Source organism: Mesocricetus auratus, unplaced genomic scaffold (genome assembly GCF_017639785.1).
Source record: "Mesocricetus auratus isolate SY011 unplaced genomic scaffold, BCM_Maur_2.0 Super-Scaffold_100676, whole genome shotgun sequence".
NCBI lineage: Eukaryota > Metazoa > Chordata > Mammalia > Rodentia > Cricetidae > Mesocricetus > Mesocricetus auratus.
Window position 1 is genome coordinate 159,836,716 of NW_024429266.1, and position 24,320 is coordinate 159,861,035.

Genomic DNA, 24,320 nt, shown 5'->3' on the forward strand with positions numbered 1-24,320 from the left:
ACAGGAGAAAAAAAAAAACATTATCCCACCAGACATATACTGTAACCATCACTTCCTTTCATTTGCAGGGATTGTGGGTAACACCAGAAATACCTAGCTTTGAGGGTCCCCGTAAGCTGCTGGATCAAAATACAGTCAATTATTGACATCAAAGACATTTTTTTTTTAAAAGCATTGTTCTAGGCACTGGCGTTCCAAAGAGAAACGAGCAAGGTACATGTACAAGTCACACCGTTTAGTTTCTGTTGCAGAAAGCTGTGGCACTGCTCTGGGGTGAAATGTCATACTACATGGGATGAGTCAACCATGCAAAGCCAAAGCAACAGCAGAAACAAAAGAACAAAGCAAGTAAAGGCTCTTACTGTGCGCCAAGCTCGTCAGAGTTTTCACCGGGGCAGTATTTGCGAGGACGGCCTCGTTGAATATGGCGGCCACGTATAAACTCTTCATCATCAACTGTCCAAAAGGACCCAAACTCATCCTCTACTCTGATAAAGCACTTATGCAGTGAGAGGTTGGTGCGAATGGCACCCTGGGATAGGAGCAGCAGCAAAGGAGATGGAGTGGCAACAAAAGGAGACGGGGTTGGGGGCAGAACAGACATCCAATACAGGGAACAGGAAAAAGAAAATAAAATGCAATAAGCATAAGCAAATGGCTTGTGAGGGTTAATATGCATCGCCGCCTAAAAGCTACTAGCATGTGATGTAACAGAGACCAGCAAGCAGGGGCAGGGGGACTGGTGGGTATACGAGACAGGAGGGATGAAATGCTCTTTCGTTTCCCTTAACTGAGACAACATGAAAACCAGTTCTTTGGTCTGACGCCGCCTAGCAGCCTCTACGTGTTACACTTGTTAGCACAATCCGAGCTGGGCTAAGATAAGTTCAAACATGGCGGACGTACCCACTGATCTTTTGTGGCCTCCGTTTTTGGAACTCTACTTCATCCACTGTCCATACTGCCCCTTTAACGTTCTCTACTCGCACAAAACACTTGTGAAGACTAAGATTATGACGCACTGCATTCTGCAGCAAGTATAAAAGAGAGAACATTGACATTGTTTTTCTATAAGAAAAGACTCAAAAAAGAAAAAAAAACACAGCAGTACATTCAGTCCCCCATCTGTAAAACCATCCCCCAGAGCTGTAGCCACCCCACCCTCCACTCCATGGAGGACTTTCTTTAAGTGTTTAAGTGTCTTTTCTATGAAAAACCCCAAATTATGGATTAATGGTACTCCGGCATTGAAGCCTAATATCAGGTACCATGTGACCAGAAGCTACACTGGTAACTTTGCATGCAAGCCCCAAGCAGGTCCCTCCATGTAAATCTAAAATATTGATAAAACGATGTCAAAATCAGGAGCTATGTAAAGTATAAAAACTATTCTTTACATACCCATTTAAGTACGATTCATAAAAGGGTATTTATTTTTAAAGCATGAAAGGTGAACACTTTGAAATACGCAGCAATGTCTGCCTTAGAACCCATGCATAGGCTTCATTAAAGGAAAATTTCAAATCAAGGATTTTATCACTGAGAGTACCACTGTGTAGAGCTAAGATGATTGGGGGAGACCTCAGCACCAAGGGATCAGTCTCAACCATCAAGCTAAGCCTTACCTTCCAGAATGTTTATGAAAATGGGTAATTACTAAGGGAACACCATTAAGTAACTGAGCAAATGCCAAGAACATACACATAAGACTCTCAGTGGCAAAATGACTGTGTTCTCAAACTTGGTTTCTACATTTAAGAGTGACTGTCAGCAATTGCTAAGTATCTAACAAAAAGGATGCTCTTAATTCTAGTGGGAGAGAGCTTTAAATGTCTCCTATTTCTAGGAAAATCCACAACCCTGACTGGATAACCAAACTGGATAGACTTTGGTCCTGCCTGGCTGACTTCCTGATCCCCACTCCATGATGCACTTGAAACTTTTACCATGAACTTGTAATGGTTTTTCTCCTACAGATTAAGTGGCTCAGTCGGGGCAGAGGAACTTGACACATCTACTGAGCTTTGGGCGCCTTATACCAGCAATGCTGTTGCTCAGACAAGCTACACTCTCATCGTATAGTAATTTGCTCTCTTAGTGGCAGATCTCGAAACTCTGAGAAGTCTTTCAGATTTCTGACAATGACAATTGCTGACTAAGAGGATTCAGGTCACCTAAAAGTTATTCTTCTGTGTGATATAGTACTGAGAAGATAACAAGACAAATTTTATTGCATATGTGATGATGTGTGTACCAGTGGGATCCACAGAAGGAGCTCACAGGGGGTCGTGTGAGTACAGCTGGAAGTAGATTCGTGTTACCAATGTGACTAATCAAAGGATATCCTTGATTGAAAAGCTTTCTGATGAGCTGCTTAATAACAAAACCCTAGGCATATAAATGTAACCTAGCTTTTAAGGAAATAATTTTTTCTTTATATTTCACAGGGAATTACTTCCTCTAACAGTATGAAGGTCACAGAAGTAAATAAAGCCTGTTCCTTTTCCAAAGCAAGAGAGCACATGGACACACATGTGAGAGATATCTGGGGAACAAGGCAGCATCAATCACTGCTGGGAATTTTACCCAAGTATCAAAATGCGCAAAAACTGAAGGACCCTCAGAGGTCATCCTGAGAAAAGAATGACTGGATGATTTTGAGGGCTACACACTGAAACAGAAAGAAACTAAAAATCAAAAGTTGGCTTTAAAAAAAAGGAAGGAAGAAAGAGAGGAAGAAGGAAGGAAGGAAGGAAGGAAGGAAGGAAGGAAGGAAGGAAAAGATGAATGGCATTATTTCCTTTTGTCATTTAAATCATTGTCCTGGTAAGGACACAGACAATTTATACTGATGGGTCATTTCTATGAGACTGCTTGTATTAGTGACAATTCTACCTTTGCTCTGCAAAGCTGAAAGAGTGAGGAGTTGATATTCATATTCACAACTGGCAATTAAATGTGAGCAGTTGGTATTTACAAAAAGCAATTTGAAGAAAGTGCCCACTTCGTGGTCTTAAATTTTTAAGAGTTATAACTAAAGAGACTTTGTATTTTATCTCCCGAGGCTGGGTGGGAAGGAGGCTAAGATCTGCAAAATAGTTTCCTGTCAGCCCCCATGTGGCTACTGAATTAATTCTGTGCATATACTTATTTTCTTATATGATGGGGGAAAACCAAAACATGTTTCTTCCTATTAAATGAAGGAAGTTGTATCCTGTAATAGCACCTATTTAAATTACAGATAAGGACAAAGCCTAAATACTGTGTGGTACGAAAAAGATCTACTTGGCAGAATGTAATAAATTAAAAGTAGGAAGCTGAGAAATGCTGTGAAGGCTATTTGTGTAGCCCAGCCTGGCCTTGTACTCACAAGGGATTATTGGCATGTACCACCATGCCTGCCCAGGAGGGCTTAAGGTAACATATAGAATAGGTACCATTGAAACCTAGAAGGGTCTCCAAGCATTTTAAGCGGTTATCTAGTGGAGTTATGGAATTTGACTGTTTTATGGCAAATGGTATCATACGACATTGTTTTAAAATGACCTTTCTTCCTCAGGGTAACCATGAGCCCTGAATGGGAACCCTTGCATTCCTCAGAAACTACCCTAGTCACTGTGAGCACATGAATTACATAACCTCCTCTACCTGTGGGGTTGGTGAGCTGTGATCTAATCACTGAAAGATCTCATTCAGTTTGGTTGTGTCTCTAGGTTACTAAATGGAGCCCTGTAAATGACTGTCAGTTACCTGCTAATCAATGACATGAGATTCGTGTGAGCAAAAGGGCCAACTCAGAGTTAAGGGTCACAGTGTCATCTCCTTTCCCTGCAGAGAATTCTCCAGCTGGTCTAGCCACACCTCTTGTAGGGGCCAGTGGCAGGGTGCCTCTTCCATTTGAGCATTTCAACCACAACAAAACCCTTCTCTCAGGCACATTCCCAGTGCAAATGGAATGTTCTCGTCACCCCATAACTGAATTTTTCCCACTAGAACCTCTAGTTCTACAAAGGTCAAATGCAAGACTGCAAAGCCTACCTTCCACGTGGCTGCGTTGCGTCGGAAGTAAGCAAACATTCGTGTGAACCAGTTATAGATTTCGTTTAGTGTTAGCTGCTTTTCTGGAGATTCGAGAATGGCCTGCGAAGCAAAAGTAATCCAAAGAAGGTAATTTATGACCCCGGTGACAGAGTGATTTGACTGTTCATTAAATGTTAAAATAAAAACAAAAGAAAAAAAAAAAAAACAAGAGTACACAAACTGGAACTTGGAGCAAACTCCTCAGACAGGTTTCACAAAATGATCGAAGATTAATGGTTGTATTTAAACAGTTCAATAGCAAAACTCGAAATGGAATTATCTAATTGTTGGGAATTTTTATTTCTGTTTCCGTACAGAAATATTAATTTATTAGTCATTCATAAAGCAGAATCAAAGAGAAATGCAAAACATTTCACTAGCTGATTAAAGCTCAGTAATTATTTAGAGCTCAGATTAATTCTAGGGTTCAGAGATTACTGTAGCTTTGTGATAATTGACTTGCCATCTTTAAACAGCCTCATTCGCACTGTTGTGTGAAATGAATTCCCTAATAATCACATCGTATTGTAATACTTAATCAAAAGCAATTATGTTATATATTGCAGTTTTTAAAAACCTTATAGAAAAGGTTTTAGCATGCTTGCATACTAAGTGGTTTTAAATCTACTTCATCAATAGGATATACCCACGCATACCTTTTGGATAGCAGTTCAAGGTCTGTGTTATTTACTTACCTGCCTAATTAAAGATGCATATGTAAATGGTGGTCTAACTTCTGCGTTCTTATAAAATTCTTGGTTCTGCGCAATATCTGCTAAATATAAGAATCATCGTCCTATTAATGATCACTTTTTAAAAAGGGGATCATCAACAGGAACTGCAGATTCCCCATGCCGCCCCCCGGCAAAGACAGAGTAGCTACCTGAAGAAATGGGGACGTTATATTTGTCTGAGTACCGCCTGCGGATCGGTCCCACCGTGTGCATGCTGGTGGTGGTGATGACAGAGGGGCCTTGGGTGACGGGAGTTAGCGGGGCAGTTGGGGTCGTTGGGGTATGAGGTAAGCTCTGTGGAGAAGCCTCTGATGCGGACTTGGAGAGGGTGACACTTGATACCAGATTCAGCTGTGAGGAGAACAAGATTGGTTAGAAGGACTTGAGAAAAGCAAACCCAAAACAAATCAAACAACAGAAACCCCAGCAACCAAGAAAGCTTCTCTCCTCCCACAGGAAAGACAGGCAGACACCTGGCAAGGGTTACCTGTCTAAATCAGTATGTTTACCCAGGACTCACTTCCAGTTAAAGGTATATTCCTTTGCATGACAGCGAGGTTGGGGGCTGAAGAAACACCAGCTGGACTACAGTGGCATCAACCTGGCTTGTCCTGCCTGTGCAACTCTGGGCAGTGGACTACCACAATTGGAAAGCTGTGCTGTTGCCTGAATATTTCCCCCCTTAAAACTGCAATAAATTTACTAAGTAGCCACTTGGGCCTCTGAGCCACCAGAGACCAGCAAGAAGTTCTGAGACTTGAGTCCATCATGGAACTGAACAGACCAGGGGGCTGTGCATGATGGACCTTGCGGCTACCGCTCGACAGTGGCACTGACTCAGGAGACTCACATGTATTCCTTTGACGTTGTAACATTTGGTTACTTTTTAAAGTTTTAAGCAGTCCGCCTATGGAAGTTAATATTATGTGAGGGAGTGTAGAGCAGCATCCGTGAACAACCCTTCGTTCCTTCCAGCCTACTGCTTTCTTCTAGCTCTTATGGGGAGGCATGGCCCTTCTCCAAAACTGATTGGGACAGGAAAATTCCCTTGAGCTTGACAATGCAGAAGAACCTAGTATTTTTCGTCATGTTTATGGAGGTATCAAATACTCAGAGAACCTCTCCCAACCCCCCAAAAAACTTCTACAAAGTACACTCTTATTGGCCACATTTTATTACATTTCACATTTCCCACATTTCCAATCAGTCACCACAATGTCTATTTTGCCACTGTCAGATTCGACATGAAGCACAAGTATTACTTATGGATGGTATTAAAAGTGAGTCCTTTGCTCCAGTGTATTGGGAAGACTATATTTTAATTCATACACTAGGAATCAAAGAGACCACGAAAATCTTCCCTGTGCAGTAAGTCCCAAGGGAAGAGAAAGGAAAGACCCATTATCACAAAAGAAACATTGACAGAAAACCCAAATTTGGTGCTCTGAGCTAAACAGTAGGCTGCGAGCTTTCAGCTCTGCTTTTCCTTCTGTGTTCAGGTTGAAACACTGACTCAGCGCACCACACGTCCCCAGTGCCAAAGAGCAGCAAGCTGGGGAGATGACACACACTTGCTCACCTTCAGCGAGCAGGGGCAATGTGGTAAGCTGCCCTCCCAATGGTGCTAGAAAATTGACCGTGACACACATTTGCAAACCAAGTGATAACAGTTCAAAGTAGAGACCAGGGACAGGACACAGCAAGATGCCAACAGAGAAGAGCAAAGGCCGACTTCTTCCCCTCGGGCCTTAAGTCCAGGAACTGTATGTATTAGCATCAGTCAAAGGGGGCGGTGTCTAGAAAATTAGTATAGGAAGATCCCAAATACATCGCTTTGACCATTCAGCTGCTGTAATGCCTAAGTATGAGGGGACTTTGGAAAACCATGGGTACCATTTACAAAAATACATGCTCAGAAACATCTGCCCTGAGAGGCTTCACTTTATTCACACGCCACTACAAATGGCTCAGGTGTTATAGAGAATGAAGGAGAAGCTTGTCCATAACCTGAACCAGACCCAAAGTCAAACCGCATCCTTGTGTGGCCCTGTTACAGCCTTCTGTACCTTCTACTGTGCCCAGCTCCTCTCTAACATCAACACTGTACCATTCCTATGTCTCTGTTATGCTTGCTTTTGGAAAAGCTTCCATCAACAACTTTTAACCTTGCTTACAAATGGCAACAAATATTACCAAGAACTTCTAAAGGCCTGGAAGCAGGACTAAACCACAGAACTTCTGTCCTTCAAGTGCTTGGTGGGGAAAGCAGACATAAAATCCAGACAGCAACTCTGGGGCCTCACCCTAGTTCTTGACTTCTTAGCCTAAAAACATTATCCCATACACCCAGACTTTCTCAGAAAACAATGAGTATGAGAGTCCACAAGCTCTCTTCCAGTTTGTGAGGAAGTTCACCAAGTCCTATGGAACCATTCGGTAGGTATAAGCCGAATGCCCAGATCTGAGAATTGGCGAATCCATAGAGACATGCCGTCAGAAGCACACAGACTTGACTCTCTTAACTTTTATAAGTGGCTTAATACTTGGAGGCGTTCTGATGGAGACAGCAACAAGGAGAAATCAGATCCCTCCAGGTTTGCCCAATCCATCCTAGGAGAGAGTAATACAGGCTGAATTTTCTGGAGGCTTTCGAATGTAGGTAGGAACTAGAAATAAACACTAAGCTCAGAGAGAGGGGTTTACCAGGCTTGACAAATGACACCATGATTCACACCCACTGCTGTGCTGTCTCTAATAAGCCACAGAGGAAGCAGCCAATCTCAGCTAATTACCAGATAAAAATGTATTGTAAGGACTCTAATTAGGAGATGCGGATGGAGGTGATCTAATGATTAAATGGTGCGTTCGACTGACCCCACCATCAATGTGCAGTGGCGCACAATGTCGCTGGAATATTTTGTAGAAACAGTCATTTTATTTCAGGGAGGGGAGACAGTAATATTTGTAATGATGGCTATGAGGTAAACTAATTAAAAGACAGTTCCTAGAGGAAAAGGGTGTCTGGGAGCAGCTGCGGCCATTCCAAACCCAAGTGCCAAGTCTCAATGGAAGGGCTTCAGTCAAGTGGAAAATTTCTGCCTGACCTCTGCCCTTGCTATTAATTTGCAGAAAAACTAATGACACATATACATATTCCCACAAAATTGCTCTAATTGCTAATTTGCCAAAGGAGCCTAGACTCTAAATTAAACATGACTGTAGCCTGAGAGCGAAGAACAAAAAGCTGGCAACTCCAAACAGGGAGAGCTCTGCCGAGCAAGACCATCAGAAGGGTGGACCAACAAATTAATGAGACACAACCCTGGCAGCTGCTGCGCAAGTTTCTCAACTTTTAAACTTTGGTCTGGTGATCACCTGGGTGTCTCGAGGAGAAGCCATCTTTTTGAGAAAAGGGGGAGGGGGTACCAGTGAGGACTCTACCAAAAATCTTACAAGAGCAAACAGGGCGGGGGTGGGGGGGCGCTCAGTCAGGAAAGAGCTTGTCCAAGGATGGAGGCCTGAGGTCACCTCCCCAGCACCCACAGGTGTGATGGTTCAAGCCTATAATGCCAGCCCTAGGAAGACAGAGACAGGAGAAACCCTGGCACTTGTTGGCAAAAAAAGCCAACTAGTTGAATCAGTGTTCCAGGCTCAGTGAGAGATCCTGTCTGAAAAATAAACTGGAGAAATGATTGAGAAAGACACGGAATGTCTACCTCTGACCACCACCACCACCACCACACACACACACACACACACACACACACACACACCAGGAACAATCACACAAAGGCACATACACACACACAGATAAAAGAACAAATCAGGAACAGTGGTGTGGGTTTTCGGATGTTTCCTTGAAATAGGCATCTTAACTGTAAATTATTAAAATTTTGGGCAATCATCAAGGAGAAAGGAAAGCCTCCTGTTCCATATCTCTAAGTGTAGGTAAGGGTTTAGAAGAGATTTTATTTTCCAGGGCACAGGCACAGAGCAGGAAGGGACTGGACTGGGAGGGTTTCTTTCCCTGATGGAAAGCCCATTTTTCTCATTGTGTTCATTTTTCTATTTAAGAAGAGGTTGCTATGTTTAGAAAAGCTAGTAACGCAGATATTTTTCTCCATGGCAAGTTGCCACTGAAGGGATGATCTCAGCAAAGATAATCTCTTTAAAACTCTGGCCAGGAGCTAAATTCTTATGTCACTTAAAGTTGTTGCGGGCTTTTGGTTTTTAGATAAAAACACAAACAACTATGCTATCAAGCCCCGACTTTTAACTCAGTTTGGTCACTGAAGGACTTTCCTGGAAGCTTCTACCACTGAAACTATCCCAACTATCAGCTACCCAATATTGCACTTTGTTCTTTTGAAAAACAAAAATCAATCTTTAGTTTTTTCCACAGCACACTCCCCTCAAGAGTAAGGATGGTGAGTCACCCTCATTAAAGAAAAAATAAAATAAAAAATAAACAAACCGCTGATGCAAACCCCAGACAGAAGCAGACTTGTTAGGGAGTATTCCCACAAGAACCCATTTTTTTTTTTTTGTTTTTGTTTGTGCTCTTGCTTCTCATGAAAACAGATTCTGAGAACAAAAGAAAAACCCGAAACCAAAACACCAGAGACCAGCTCTGCACAGGGGGGACTCACGGCTCACCCAACTGGTTTCTCTGCTGCTGGCTGGCTGGGCCTGAGAGGCCTAGGCCCTGCCCTCACCTGCAGTGTTCTGAGACTGGAGGCTGCCTTTGTAGGGTTGAATCACCAAGTTCAGACTTCACGGACAGGGGGCAGGGCAGTCGATGGCAGGGGGGAGGCCTCTGGGAAGGACTCTGCACTCTGATGGGAGCCTGGTTTATTCTAGAGACTCAGAGGGTGGCACCCCTGACAGCGACATGAACAACAAACCCAAGCGGAGGTGAGGACGGGGACTTAACAAAAAGCAGTCTATAAAACAGCTTTTGTGTGCTGCATTTGAGGGTCTGTCTATGACAGGCCACCATTGCTGCCCCGAGGCCCCTGAAGCCCACACCTGTCACCCATCCCTTGAAGTTCACAGGCTCTTTTTTTCCAAGGGGATGGAGGGGTCGTGCTGTTTTCACAGGACCTAAAAACTATTTCAAAAACAGTCCTAAATGCTATAGTTAGAGTCAAAGAAAATGTGCAATGAGGATAATCTCAAGGAGCATTTCATTCCAAAAGTGCTCTACGAATTTTTCATAAAGTAGGCTTCACTACCTGTGCTGTACCTGCTTGCCCACCAAATCTCAAAGAATGCGGTTTCTCACAAGTGCAGGAATCCCCAAAGCGAAGACGTTTCTCCCTCCCCATTATGAAGTGGAGCTTGCACTGCGCACTCCTAACACCAGTGTAGCAAAACGGTTTTGTAAGAAGTCACCGACAACTTAATAAAGTCCTTACACAGACATGTTTCCTTTTGTTGTCCTTCTGTGTTGAGTTACATCTCAGCCAATTCTGCATGGAGTTAAGTATAGACATTGTGCTGTTCACTCTGGGAATGGAACTGGGTTTGGAACAAAGGAATGACAGACTATTTTCTGCGTTTTGCTGTTGCTTCTCTTTCCGTGGAAAACAGAAGAACTTTCAAATCTTAAACTACAACAAATTTGGCTATTGTAAACATATGTCAACAACAGCCTTTTCTCTCCTGGTACCTAGCTGCTAGAACTTGCTAGATTCTAGCTAGGCCTTTTCCATGACAGTAGACTTCCAAGATTGGTGATTCCTTCCCTTCCTCCATTCTGACCCTCAAAGTACACGGTCCTCTTCCAACTGCCATCATCAGACACACAAGACACACAACTCTGTGTACCAATTCCTCACCAGAGGAAGACCTGGGACGCTGACCTCTTTCCTTGTAGATAATAATCCTATTCAGTTTTTAGGTTTCAAATGACACATTGTTTTCCCAGGTTACTTTTCCTAGTCCCATCCAGCATTCTCTACTCAACAAATACAACAAATAATGTGTGAATACACACACACACACACACACACACACACACACACACAGATGCACGCATGATGCAATTATCTGGTAGATTGTTCGCAAGACTCCAAACACCTCCACGACAAGTACAGGTCTTTCCCTTTTGACCAAGTTACTTCCCCTTGATGGAATGGTTTGATTCCTAAGTTCAGGAATTCCAATTATGAGAAAAGAGATGTGATGACCACCAGAAGATGTGCTACCCAAGGAGACAGCAGGACACGAGGTTGGGGAGATACTGTTCCCATCAGGCATCCGATTGCAGCCCATTGTGGGTGGATCTCAGAGCCTTGTCTGCACCCTTGGACACTGTTCTGGGAATGTGCACATCCTGTCACTATCCAAACCTAAAGATGCACCCCACTGTGGGATCCAGAAAATGTATCTCTGATGTAAGAGCCATCTGAGAATGTGCTGGCAGCTCTCCGATGGGAGGAACCGGGGACACAGTGGACCACTGGGTACAAAAGACACTTACCACCCAAACAGCATTTAGCAGAGGGCAACATTTACAGCTGAGTACTCTATCACTTAGTGACTAAGAATTTTTAAATAAACACCAAGTTCCTTTTAAACAGAAATGGAAAAAGAAACAACTTCATAAACTCACTAGCAAGGCTGTAACATGGACGTCCCCATCTATGGTTAGATGTGAAACTCAGTGACTAGTTATTCCAAACCACAGATGCTAGAGTGGTACTCATTCAAATGCTCACCAGCCGTTCCATTATTTAGGGTGGAATAAATTAATTACAGGCTGTAGGGAATATTCTGAATGTTAGGATCAGTCACCAGATAGCTCTGAGTCCCTAAAGTTGAAAGCATCAAGGGGCCTGAAATATGCATAGGCCTTTTTTCCCCTTTCTTTCTTTTCTTTTGGCAAGGAAGTGAAAATTTATGCAAAACATTACACGTCTATCTTTTATAATTAATTTTCCAATGCCTCACCTATACATATTTTAATAATTCCTGATTTATAAGATGGTATCTATAATAAAATTTTCTATTTTCCAATAAATGAAAAGGAGGCAGGTTCACTCCGACAACAGAGTGTCACACAATATCTACGTGTCAGGCACCAATTTTTACTTCTTACATGTAAGTTAAAGGATAAGGAATTTATAATGCTGCCTGTGAGGGGACCACTTTTCATACACAAATGTGATTTTTTTCCCCAAAGGGTAATACAACAGTACATTTACATAAACTAATCCAAACAATCTATGTATTTGACAATGGCAAACCTCACACAGACGGGCTATTGTTGGTTTACATCTTGGAGCTCTTTATACTGGCTTGTAGCACCGCTCTAGCTGTCAAAGGTTTGACTTGGACGCTAAATAAATGGTTATAGAAGTGCTGTGCAGCGATATTGGACTTCTTTGCAAAAGAAAACCTGCTGTGTATGAATTCAAAAGCTATTAATTTTTCAGTCAAAAATATTCGTGCCTATTTCTTTTAATAAAGAAATACTGTGCTGAGCTACTAAGAGATAATGTTGACTAGTGGTAGAGAATTTTCAATAGAGCAGTTAAAAATAAATTTAGTAGGAGGTCCCCTTCAAAGTTATAATTTTCTAGAATGTAAAACATTTTTTTCAATACTAATCAAGACAAACCTTCCTTCCCTGTTCATTCCCTCACCCCCAGCTGCTTCTCTCTTGTTTATTGGCTGCTTAGCACAGGTCCACAGGAGACAGAGCATCAAGGGTCCTCTTGTGCCCATGCAGGCTTATATATATGGTGCTCCTAGCTAGTCCCAGGCCCCATTACCCGCTGAGGGCCCCAAGGAACTCTGTAGTTCCGTCTCTTTATGTGGATTCCTCCTTTGCCTTTATCTAAAACGAGTCTATTACCAGAGTGCTACATTCAGTCATGACTATCATGGCTGTTTTTAATCCATGGAGGAAGATGGGGACAACTTCATTCTCTCCCCATTGCTAGGTGTGAAGACTTGGGAGTCTTCCATCTGGGGCAAGCACTTCACTAAAACCACTGAGGACTTCCAGAGAGATTCAGGGCAATCACTCCCCTTTGTCACTGGTCATGACATCATTTCAGGGTAGTACTAATTTGCTCAGCTGGGTTCAGGTTCTTCCAGTGCTCATCTGAAAAGACGAGACAGGTGGGAAGAGCTCTGAATGGTCTGACTCCTTTCCCACCCCTTCTCTGTTTGGTAGCTTAGCCATCCTATCCTGCAGTGATTCACTGTGAGATACATGGAAGCTACGACTCTTTCTCAGTAAAAATGGATGTGTGGAGTGTTTAATGATTTTATGTCCTGTGTCTCAGTAATGTGTTCTGCTTCAGACATTAATTCTGTCTGCCAACTGCATCTTGGCAGGCTACCATATTTACTGGGTTAATAGTCTGACTCCGTTTCATTTCTATCACCATACATCATACATATAGGGGTGTGTGTTTGCTTTATTTATAGAAAAAAAATCAGTCAAAACAGATAAACCAATACTTTGCCATTATGTTGCATCATTGCATGTTGATTAAAATTGCTGCTACTAACTATAGATTGTCAACGCTCAATTAATTTTCACACAGGGACTCCCAGCAAAATCAAATAAAGTCAGCGTACCTTTAAATTTTACAAATCTTAAAATCAGGAACCAAGGCATGGCCTCCATTTTGAATAATCAACTAAAGCTACTAGGAAACTTCCAGAAATGTATGTGAGTGATACCAACGCTGATGAGATCAGCTTATGGTAAAGAACAAGGTTCAAAGCAGGACGTTTGCTTTAGATATCATGTGCCTAGTGAGAACTTGACTTTATGACCCAGTACAAAGAAAGAAGACAAGCAAAGGAGCCTTCCAAAAACCTAGGATGAATATCATGTCTGTCTCATCCTAGATCTCCTCCTGATGCCTAGCATCCTGCCTGTCTTCTCCAGAAAAGGCCAGAAAGAGTCAGGTGAAGAAGAGCTTGGGAATTCACATCTGCCCTCTGGAGCTATTCTCCCCGTGCTTGAGGTGGGAGGCGGAGAAGGAATGCACTAGTTTGTGATGCCATTTCCCCCTGGTGTGGACCAGTACTTACGGGCTGAGGGGCAGCTTTGGGTTCCGTAGACTTCACATGCAGGTGGGTCATCATGGCTTGCAGGCGCTCTTTGTCTTTTGCAAGCTATTGGGAAGAAAAGGCTTAATTATGTCTATGAATACAGATGTGTGACTCTTGAATACCTCAAACTGTGCATATCCCAACTGACTACAGCACATGACAGAATCAGTTTTATTACTTCATCATTTGAAATCTATAGGACCCCTGCCAAAGTCAAAGTAACCGGAGGTGTTGATGTGAGATTTCCCAACACAAGGTGCATTAGACTTTAACTGGGACATTCTAGACCTGCTGGCACCAAGGAGTCCCGGGGAACATGGACAGCTCAAAGGCAAGCGTGAATCATACCCATTAGCCAAGCTGATTCATGAGGAGGCCACGGGAAGAAAAGCAGCAAGCTCACACTCATAAACTCATCTGTTGTGGTTGTGGACAAACTCACAGACACCTGGATACACTTTTGGGAAGTTAACTGAGTATGTCTTACTGGAACTGGCAGGTGACCATAGCTGGGAGAAACAGGGATATCAGTACTGAGGGCTTCCCATTTTTAGGTGAACAATACATTCCCTGCTTCAGATGTTCAACATCTGAGTACCCACTAGATGCTCCCTTAATGATCCCAATATCTCCATTCCATGAAAAGTTATCTTCTGATGTTACAGAAGTTTCTAACTGGATGGGCAGAGTAGAAAGTCACTATTCATTAGATGCTAGAACCTTTATGCTGGCTTTGGACCATTTTGATACAGTGTTAACTTTGTTATATCACAAGAAAGCTGGGGCAAGGACCTCTAATGATGTAGTATATAATATAGCCTCCAAAAATAAAATGAAGTTGAGGAAACAGATTATGTAGCATGTAGACATGGCCTCCAAAATAAAATGAAGTTAAGGAAACAGATGTATGTAGCATGAAGGGACAATGTAGACATGGGAAGGGAGGAATATTTTGCACAAAGCTTCACAGACAGTTTGTCCCAAACAATGCTTAGAGGCAGGGTGGGGAACCTATCTATTCCTTTAATACCTCAAAGTTGACTTTAAATCTTTAGGAAGAAGGTTTTTTTTTAAGTCTAAAATTATGCCAAAATTAAACGCACTTCACATTTTTAACCCAGTTATTTCTGGTGGTGGGGAGACACGAGGTGGGGGCTCAGGAGTCAGGGGAAGACAGAGAAGAGGGCCGGGTGCAATGGCAGCAGAAAACCGTGTCTGCCTCTTTCCCACCGGCTGGCTCAGTCAACAGTCATATCACATTTAAGTTTTTATTCCTTTTTATTCCCTTGTGGTTCAGGGAGGAATAAATTAGGAAGAAGTGGGGGGGGATTTATCTTTCAACAAACAGGAAATGAAAATGATACCATATTAGGGTCTACTTTATGTTACTCATCCTCTGTTCTTTGGTGCATTATTGAACTGCCAAACAAAGATTCTCAAAACACATAATGCCAAAGGAATTTGAGTTTTCATCGGCTCAGACAAAACAATCAAAATGCTGGGAATAACATTTTACTATGGTTATTCATTTTTTTACGTTAAGTGCCATAAAGGGTTTTTGGTTGTTGTTGTTTGTTTTTGTCTTTATACTAAAACCAAACTACTCTGTCTTTTTTTTTTTTTAAGTTTTGTTTTGAAAACTATCATGGCACTGGAAGAAATTCAGCCATGCAAGTCACTCTTTCTGAAAACATGAAGTAAGTAGACTACCGATGCCGGAGAACACAAATTAAGGGGTGAGAGGTGGTATTTACTGAAGAGTCTGCTGAATATTAATTGTGACTTAATTTAGGGGTAAACATCTCCGATGTAGCAATTACAAGGAATAAGTATGGTAAAGGGGAAAAAAACCCTAAAGCCCCAGAACCAGGGAAGGTCCTCTCCTCCCATCCCCCCACCCCCGAACCTGACCTTCCAACAGATGAGAGCAACCACAATGTGTGCACAGGACCACACCCACACCCCGAAGCTTACTGCCACTGGGAGCACATCCCACAGACTCCTCAGTGCCACCCACTTTTCCAGCCTTACTTCCTTACATAATGGGAGAATACAGACATCTTATGGTAGGAAATACACCCTTAGTATTCCCTCTTCACTTGAAATTCCACGAAAAGCCAAGAAAAGGGGGTTGAGAGACTGTCCAAAGCCAACTAGCAATCTGGCTGGCAAATTAAAGCATAAAATATGTTGTGATGTCAGCAGAGAATTGTTCTTGCAATCTTTCCCCACGGTGGGTGCCATTCGGGCAGGACAATGGACTTCATTACAGGGTACTCCTGAGCAGGGGTCTGTACACCAACTCTGTTGAAAGACAGCAGAATGGAACTAGATAATGGACAGGCTATCCTATTGTGCTGTGTTCAAATTCTGGCCTCTGGGCACACTCTGTAATGCTTCCAAGCATTTCATCTTTTCCTCCTAAATATGGATTGCTCATCTCCGAACTCATACGGTTGTTCTGAACATGAGTTCCCGTACAGAGCAAGTTCAGTACAGCGACTAATGAATGCTTCATGGAGGTTAAAAATACCTGCTGCAATTTTTTTTAAAGGAGGAATTAAATCAGTCTAGTCTACACTGGCTGGGTATATCTTTGGAATCAGGATCCACATAATGGGGTATAATGGAGTCAGCTGTGAGTCTGGGTGAGAGAGAAATGAGCCCCTCCTCCCAGTCCCCCCCCACCCCCGTTTTAAAGACTAGAACAGGACAGAAAGCACAGGGAAGATGGTGTCTAATTCTGATAGATTTATCTCTGGGCCTCTTGCCCTCGACTCTGGACAGCGATTTTTCTCCATTGGATGGTATGGGTCACCCCCCCTTCTATCATCCAAGCCTCAAACTGGTTTTAAACAAGGTGTGGAAGCTCAGAACATATGCACTGCCCCAAAACTGTTGACAAATGCCAAAGACGAAGCACTCCACTCAATGTCTGCAAAAACAAAACCCAGGGAGGTGCAGCATGGGCTTCTGGCAGAGATAGGGAGCGGAGTTTGGGGTTCCCTTACCATCTTACTTTTGCCAGCTGTCAGGAGGACTCTTCCCAGGACAGTCTGGCAGCTCTTGTTAGTGACACACAGTACTCCACAGAAATGAGTGAGTGTAAATACGTAAAAGCACCACAGTTCTTAGGGACGGGTGAGGAAAAGGTGTGAGTCATCTATCTGCTTGGACACAAATAAAGATCACTGTGGCTCTGGTCCCCTTGACTTATGTACCGTAAATGGGGGAACTGATGTACAGGGAATGGACACCTGTAAGGCCACAGCACCAAAAGGGACAGGAGCAAGGCTAGAACCCTGCTTTATAATGCTGGGCCTAACTTTACCCACTGGGGCCTTCCCTGAATGACAGAGACCTTCCCTCTACCACTCGTCCCGCCCTGACAAAGGAGTGGGGTGAATGGGCAGTGGTAGCAGCTAGCCCACCCGAGGAGCAGGAAGGACTGGAATGTCCCCAAAGAGACCACCACTAGACTCTGAGGTTTCACTTAAGCAGGAAGTCTGGGCTTTTGTAAGGACACAGAGTGCAAATGGAAGCAAAGGAGTCTGGGTGACCCCGCTCTTGCGTGGACTTGAGCAGTGAGTGAAGTCATCACTTTCAGAGAAAGCTTTTACACAGTGACAACAGAGAGCACTCAGTTACACTGCTCCTTCAGCTGTACATGATCAAAGCAAAATGCAGACGGCTAGAAACCAGACCCACACACCCTAAACAGGAGTCTCTGGAAGGAAGGGAAGCAACTCAAACTCTTCCACCAGCCTGGTCAGTTGCCCAGCAGAAGCTCCGCACCCAGTCCACGGCCATGCGCATGCCTTCGGGAGAAAAGTGGTGGAGGTTTCTTAACCACCAACTGTCATGTTCAGCTAGTGGGGGACCCACGGCTCACTGCACCCCAACTCAAGAATTTCCCTACTTTTATTGTGCTCCCTCACCATCTTAACATTCCTCACATGTTGTTATTAAAGACTCTCTTGACATTTAGAGCAGACACATACTAATACTCAGTCATAGTCTCGGAATCCTAATGCTTGCAGACTTAGGCAGGATTTTAAATTATGAAAAGTCAGTGTCTTGGTTTTTCAAAGGAGGACGTGGAAGTGAGAAAGCCAGACGCTCCCTCTCCCTTTCCCTGGCTCCAGCATTGAAGTCCAGGCCACAGGAGGTCACAGTAATGCTGGGTCTTTGCTGTCCCTGACACTCTCTGAGCTTGCTCAGGAGAGACAAGAGGTTCTATGGGGCTGCTGCTATAAGGAGATGTCCTGAGCCTGGCCACAAATGCGGTTAGAGAGGGCCAAAGGGGGACATATTACAGATAATATATTTGCTGAAGTCTAGGAAGCTGGTGTGGTTACAAATAGCCCCGCTAATGGTGGGGTAATCACATGCAAAGCCCACACTGTAATTAATTTGTGTTAGGATTAATATCTCCCTTTGCCACTGAAACCTGTGCACTTTTTTTCCTCTGCGGATACTTCGTGAAGCTTACAATTCCCAGTGTGGACAAGTTACCCAACTTCCCACTGGTTCCAGAGTTACTGGGCAGGGTGCCTTGGGAAGGAGCTTTGGGAGGCCGGCAAGGAAATAGCATCATAGCCAAACATTAAATCTAGCAACTGGCTCCTGAATGAGTAAGCTCAGGACCCTATAGGAAAAGGAAGAGACTCTGAGCAATACTGAAGGCCTGAAGGCCGGCAGCACCAGCAATAAAATTGTGACCAGGATGGGGTTGGGGCCTGGGCTTTTCCACCATTTGCCACTAGCTTCAAACAGGTTTAACTTGATGTTTGAAGCTACTGGTTCTCAACCTGTGGCCCACAACTCCTTGGGGGGGGGTTGAAGGACCCTTTCATGGGTGCATGGGTGTTGCCTAAGACCATCCTGCATATCAGATATTTACATTACAATTCATTAACAGTAGCAAAATTGTTATGTAGTAGCAATGAACATAATTTTATGGTAGGGGGGTCACTACAATATGAGGAACTGTATTAAAGGGGAGCAGCATTAGGAAGGTTGGGAACCACTGCTCTAAGCAATTCAGTGTCCTTATCTGGTGGGCAGGAAATGGTATCTTTGACTATCAGATGTCAGTGATGGCTAAAATCCCTACAGACACAATGTCACCCTCAAAGGACCATGGAGAAGCACTGCAGTAAGTATGCCTAGTAAATATACCACAGACTGATTTTTATTCCTTACATAAAAACGGATGAGAATGGGGAAAGTGGGCAACAGTTTTTAATGGAGAGATTTGATAAATTGTGGGTGCAAAACCTCAGGGACAATGACTTGTATACAATGAGGTCAACGGCCATCCAAAAGACATTCCAGACCTCCTCTGAGCTACAAACAGGTAGGACACAGAACAATAGGTGGTCCCTCCCATTGTAGTGGAATGATCAGCTTACCCTATCTTGGCCAGGACTGAACCAGCTTTTAAACTGGAAATCCTAGGTCCTGGGAATTTCCTCAAACCTAAGGGGTGGAGGGTTGGGGGAGTGGCTGGGATGCCTGGTCACTCTATTTGGTGTTGATCAGCTAGATTAATTCTGAAAAAGAACTGTATTTTTAATTTCCTTTGTACAATCTGGGCACAATTTCCAGTGGCTGCCTTGACTTGGGACCTCCTTGTTAGCAGCTTTTGCCACTGTCCCCTGCACAGGAAACTCAAAGTGTTTGCCGTGGCATTGGAGTCATGTGAGACTTCCTTCCCAACCACTATACTGCATGGGCCCCTTGCTCACTTCCACCCAGTGTTTCAATACAGTTAGTACGTGGGAAGTATTGACACTGTGCATGAATCTAATCACTGACCCTCTCCTCTAGGCCCAGCCTTTCTAACAGGGGTCAATTGACTAAGTTCAGTTGCCTCCTTTTCCTCCTGCCTGCTTGCTCTGTGTGTGTGTGTGTGTGTGTGTGTGTGTGTGTGTGTGTGTGTGTACATGCGTGTGTGTGCTGCAATGGAACCAAGGCTCAATGCATGTAAATTTAACACTCCACCAACTGAGCTACACCCCCAGCCTTTGCCTGCTTTCACTCTCAGCCTAGGGGATTTGAGGGGCAGAAGGTAATTTCCCCAGAAAGGCATCCCTATGGTACACAATGAAAACACATCATCTTCAGACACTTTTTTTTTCATTCAAAGGACATAATCAACTGAAGAGGATGAAAAGTGGATGATGTGGCAATATCTTATGACAAAAATAGTCTGTATGCTCAAGAAAACGGCCCCGCTTGTCTTCCTAAGAGAGGGCAACACTGTTGGGCATCTTTTCTGCCTGTAATTTTAAGTAACTGCTTCTCCCATCATGGAATTATGTCCTTGCACTGTACATTTTTTGTGTCATCTCATCCACAGCTTAAAACCTGAACAAACTGGTACATGTGCGTCACCAGCTGGGTTCACCCAGTTGCAATGAACGTACACACTCAGCTCACACCTGGTAGCCAGTGGCTGCCAAGCCCTCCCAGAGGCGTCCCGTGTTTCTTGACTCTCCTGGCTGTGACATGTAAACTATCCTTTTAACACACTACTAGTTCCTGCAGCTGGGTCCCTCGGTCCTGGCAGAGGAAGGGTAGAGGGAAGACTGTATTTCATGACGTGTGTAAGGCCGTAACTTTTACCGCTGCAATTCTATCTCACCTTTTTATACATCATTCCCAAAAAATCCATCCAAAGAGAACATTCAACAGATGGAATAACGAAAATGTACCTTTTGATCTTAAAAAACAAACAAAACAAAAAAACCCTGTGGTATATGCCTCTCTTGCCATGACACATCTACATCTGCTCACATGACCTTCCTAGGGTTCACAATGCTTGGCTCCTAAGTAACAGCTGGGGTTGGACCTCATAACTCCATTGAGACATTCTAACTGGCTTTTAAGTAGTGAGACAAGGAAAGAAATGTTCAGAATCTCAGAACATCCACTGCAACACCTTTTTTATTCTCCTTTCCTCTCAATGAGGCCAGTTCAAGGGCAAACTTGGAATGGAATTGACCAGTCCTTCCCTGCTAAGAAAACATTCATCATTTACTCCAAGACACACATCTCCTTTACTTTGTAACTGATATGTTGGTGAAAATGTGGGCTTTGTGAATCCAGTCATATTTTACCTACACAGAGACAGGGAAGCTCCTAGCTGTCTTATAGTCTTTATTATCCTCTAATTTAGAGGTAAGGAACCATTGCACATGCACATGCTAAGATCCAGTGGGAGCCCACGTGAAACGGGCAGAGTGGCCTCTACCTCTCCCAACACAGAGCCAGAGTTATATGGCAGGCTATGGGAGATGTGTGAGTCTAATACAGCATCATTTTGGGGGGAAATTGTTCAAACTTTTAACTGTTTGAACACAACTGTGCTATTGTGCTTTAAATATTCCCTAAGTTTATGCTTTAGTAATTAGCAATTTTATAATAAATTTTGAGAAACGAAGACACGTAAGAATTCCCTGGACTGGGAAAGAAATGCCTTACACGAAAAGAAGTGTAAGGGATTAGTGCTCAGAAGTACATTTCTTCTAGAGTGGGTGCTCCCCAGGCTGTGGTTGAAAGGGGGAGATCGTGTGCACGGGGACCAGCAACAGGGAGGCTGAGTCCAAGTCTGGCTCCCCTGAGTATCCTTACACTGCATGCCCCTGCCTGCCCCCATTACCTCTGGTTCTATGGATATCACAATTTGGAGTTAAGTAAATTAAAGTGGACATTCCCAGGTTGAGTGCTGTGAGGCAGGCACATTTGTGACCCCAATACTCAAGAGGTGGAGGTAGTCAGACTACTGTTGAGTTCAGGGCCAGCTGATAACTTGTCCCTTGAATCAAAACCAAACATAATAAAAAAAATAGTACATTTACAACATAGGTATATGCAATAACCAAACAAACAAACATGGAAATTCTGAACTCTAAAAAAAACAGGAAGCCAACAAGGACTCTAACTTTAGTCACACTGCTTGGTGTCTCCAGAGCTCCCAAAGTTGCTAGGCTTACTATGTAAACTCTCTTCCATCTACCCTGAAGTCTCAGGGCGAGGGTTTGAACATAGAAACTCAGGTAGGGGATGCAGCTTGGTGGTAGAACACTTGATTAGTATCTGTAGAGCCCTGGATTCAATCCCTAGCAGCACCAGAACAAGACAGACTAGGACCAATTGACATCTTTTGTCTGGTTGTCTGATTGAGGAGTAACTGATGGGTGACATCTGGCTTTAGCTGCTCTCTCTCCCTCTCTAGCACTGGGACCCTCTTTCCAGTCAAGTCCTGCTACTGTGTAGAACCTGTGTCAACTTTCTAGCCAATGGCAGTCCTGCTTGTTTTCTAGGAGGTGGTTTCTCTTGTTTTGTTTGTTTGTTTGTTTTGTTTTGAGACAGGGTGTTATCATGTAGCCCTGGCTGGCCTGGAACTCCCTATATAGACCAGGCTGGTTTTGAACTTCTGCATCCTGAGTGCTGGGATTAAAGCTGTGTACCACCATGCCCAGATCATCTACAGTTTTGGAAGACTTGTTTATTTATAATTGATGTATACGTGTGTGTGGTCTGTGAGTCTATGTGCACCAAGTGTGCAGGTGCCTGAAGAGGCTAAAAGAGTGTGTCTAATCCCCTGCAACTGGAGTTACAGACAGTTATGAGCCGTCACGTGGGTACTGGGAATCCTGGTCCTTTGCAAGAGCCATTAAGAGCTCTTAACTGCTGAGCCATTGTCTAGCCTTCCCCTTGTCGTCTATTTTATATTCCTTGTAGAATATAAGAAACAGGAGGGCAGCTTTATACACTTGTAACCACTGCCATCCTTCATAGAGCCTCCAGAAATGTCCTTCTGTAAGGAGATGAATAAATGAGCCAGTACCCCAGAGGCAAAGGTGGGCCAGCACGTGCTTTAGGAAACTGCTGGAATGGTGGCCTGACTGATGTGGGACTGGAGGCTTTACAAACTATGGCTAAGGAGGCATATAGAGGGGAAGGCAGAACTTTAGACTCCGGGTGAAACAAGTGACTAATACAGTGAAATTTCTCACCCCTCTGTCTGGCAAACTTCTGTAACAGCCATGTAGTAAATGTTTTCAGCTTTGTAGCCCATAGGGGTTCTGGTACAGTTACCAGATTCTATTTCTGTGGAGTGCAAACCATCACACAGTATCAGTAAATGGGCTTTGGCCTATCTGTGTCTCTGTATAACGTAATGTACAAACAATAAAACCTGAGTTTCATGCGGTTTCCACCTCTCGTGAAACATCTCTCTCTCTTTTCCCTTAACCACTTACAGCCTTTCTCAGACTATGAGGTCATGCCTGATACCTACAGTTTGCTAACTCCGAACAAGCTTCAGGCATCAGTTACATCGGCTCTTAAGCTGAGAATAAATGGGGACCTGCAGAGCCATGAAGCTCCTTTTCCCTGACAGCAGCCCCTCAATCAGAACACTATGGCATCCCAGGTAGCCACACAACTTCGCTGACTTCTAGCCAGATCATCTTCGTCTTCTATTAACCCCTGAAAAACCTGCCTTCGGTTTGATCAAGGCTGAAGGCTGAGGTCTCAGACTGCATGAAACCTGCAAACAAACAGTTCAGTATTCCTCGTACACATTCCTAATCGTAGGCCACACCCACTGAAAAGCATCCTGGGAGCTGCCAGGGCAGAACAGCCTGGCTGACCAAAGGCTTGCTCTGCCCATTCTCCCGACCTTTTCCACGCAGAATGAGAAATAGCTGATAAGGTAGAGTTAGTAATTAACAGTGGCCCACAATCGTAAGACCTACCTGGGTTGGGTTACAACTCCAACAACTTATTTATGCCTGCCAGAAGAATTTAATCTCATAGCAAATAAGTCAACCTAGAGACATGCATCATTTCGAAAATACTACCACCAATAAATATATAGACCTGCAAGCAGTAAGAGTTAAAAGTCTCTATCTGATGGAATCCACTTTAGCCGGGTCTGAGTTTTAAATAAAAGTGGAGATTGGGTCAATCCTCCTCCTTCTCTACAGAGACGCTCAAGTTAAACATGCTTTCAAAGACTGATTTTAAAGCATGCTCTAAGCCTGCACAAACATCTCACCATTCCCAGTATGTTTATATTTGCTGTCTGAATGCAAAATATTAACGAGCTCAAGAAAATAACTTATGAGGAAAAAGTATTCTGTCAAAATTGTAGTTTGTCATATAAGATGATAACTACTTTTTTGGAAAAAAAAATAATCCTTTCTATCCTGAAAAGTCACAACAAAAAGTTTAAGTGTGTTTGAGCTGATTTTTCTCTGCAACTATTTGAAGCTGTAAATGACTTAACTCAGTAAAACTCCAAATGTAATTATCTTCTGTACTTAGCCTAGGGCTCTCCATATATCTCGGCATTGCTGCCTTGCATACAAAATAGGCTTTTCCATGGCTGGTACCAATATAATGTACAACATT

The 24,320-nt window shown here is 43.4% G+C and overlaps 1 protein-coding gene across 13 annotated transcripts in view; it reads right to left on the reverse strand.

Moving 5' to 3' along the window:
- Window positions 1-24,320, reverse strand: part of Foxp1 (forkhead box P1) — a 405,483-nt gene that overhangs the window by 15,197 nt on the left and 365,966 nt on the right. For 9 of the 13 annotated variants that reach the window (XM_040738590.1, XM_040738594.1, XM_021227830.2 and 6 more), the window contains 5 exons: window positions 13,872-13,955; window positions 4,964-5,165; window positions 4,776-4,855; window positions 4,039-4,140; window positions 907-1,028 (listed from right to left, as the gene is read on the reverse strand). In XM_040738590.1, the coding sequence (XP_040594524.1) occupies window positions 907-1,028; window positions 4,039-4,140; window positions 4,776-4,855; window positions 4,964-5,165; window positions 13,872-13,955 (590 nt within the window). Of the gene's footprint in view, window positions 1-362; window positions 533-906; window positions 1,029-4,038; window positions 4,141-4,775; window positions 4,856-4,963; window positions 5,166-13,871; window positions 13,956-24,320 lie in introns of all 13 variants that reach the window. The other 4 variants (XM_005071201.4, XM_013114168.3, XM_021227831.2 and 1 more) reach the window with 2 other exon arrangements.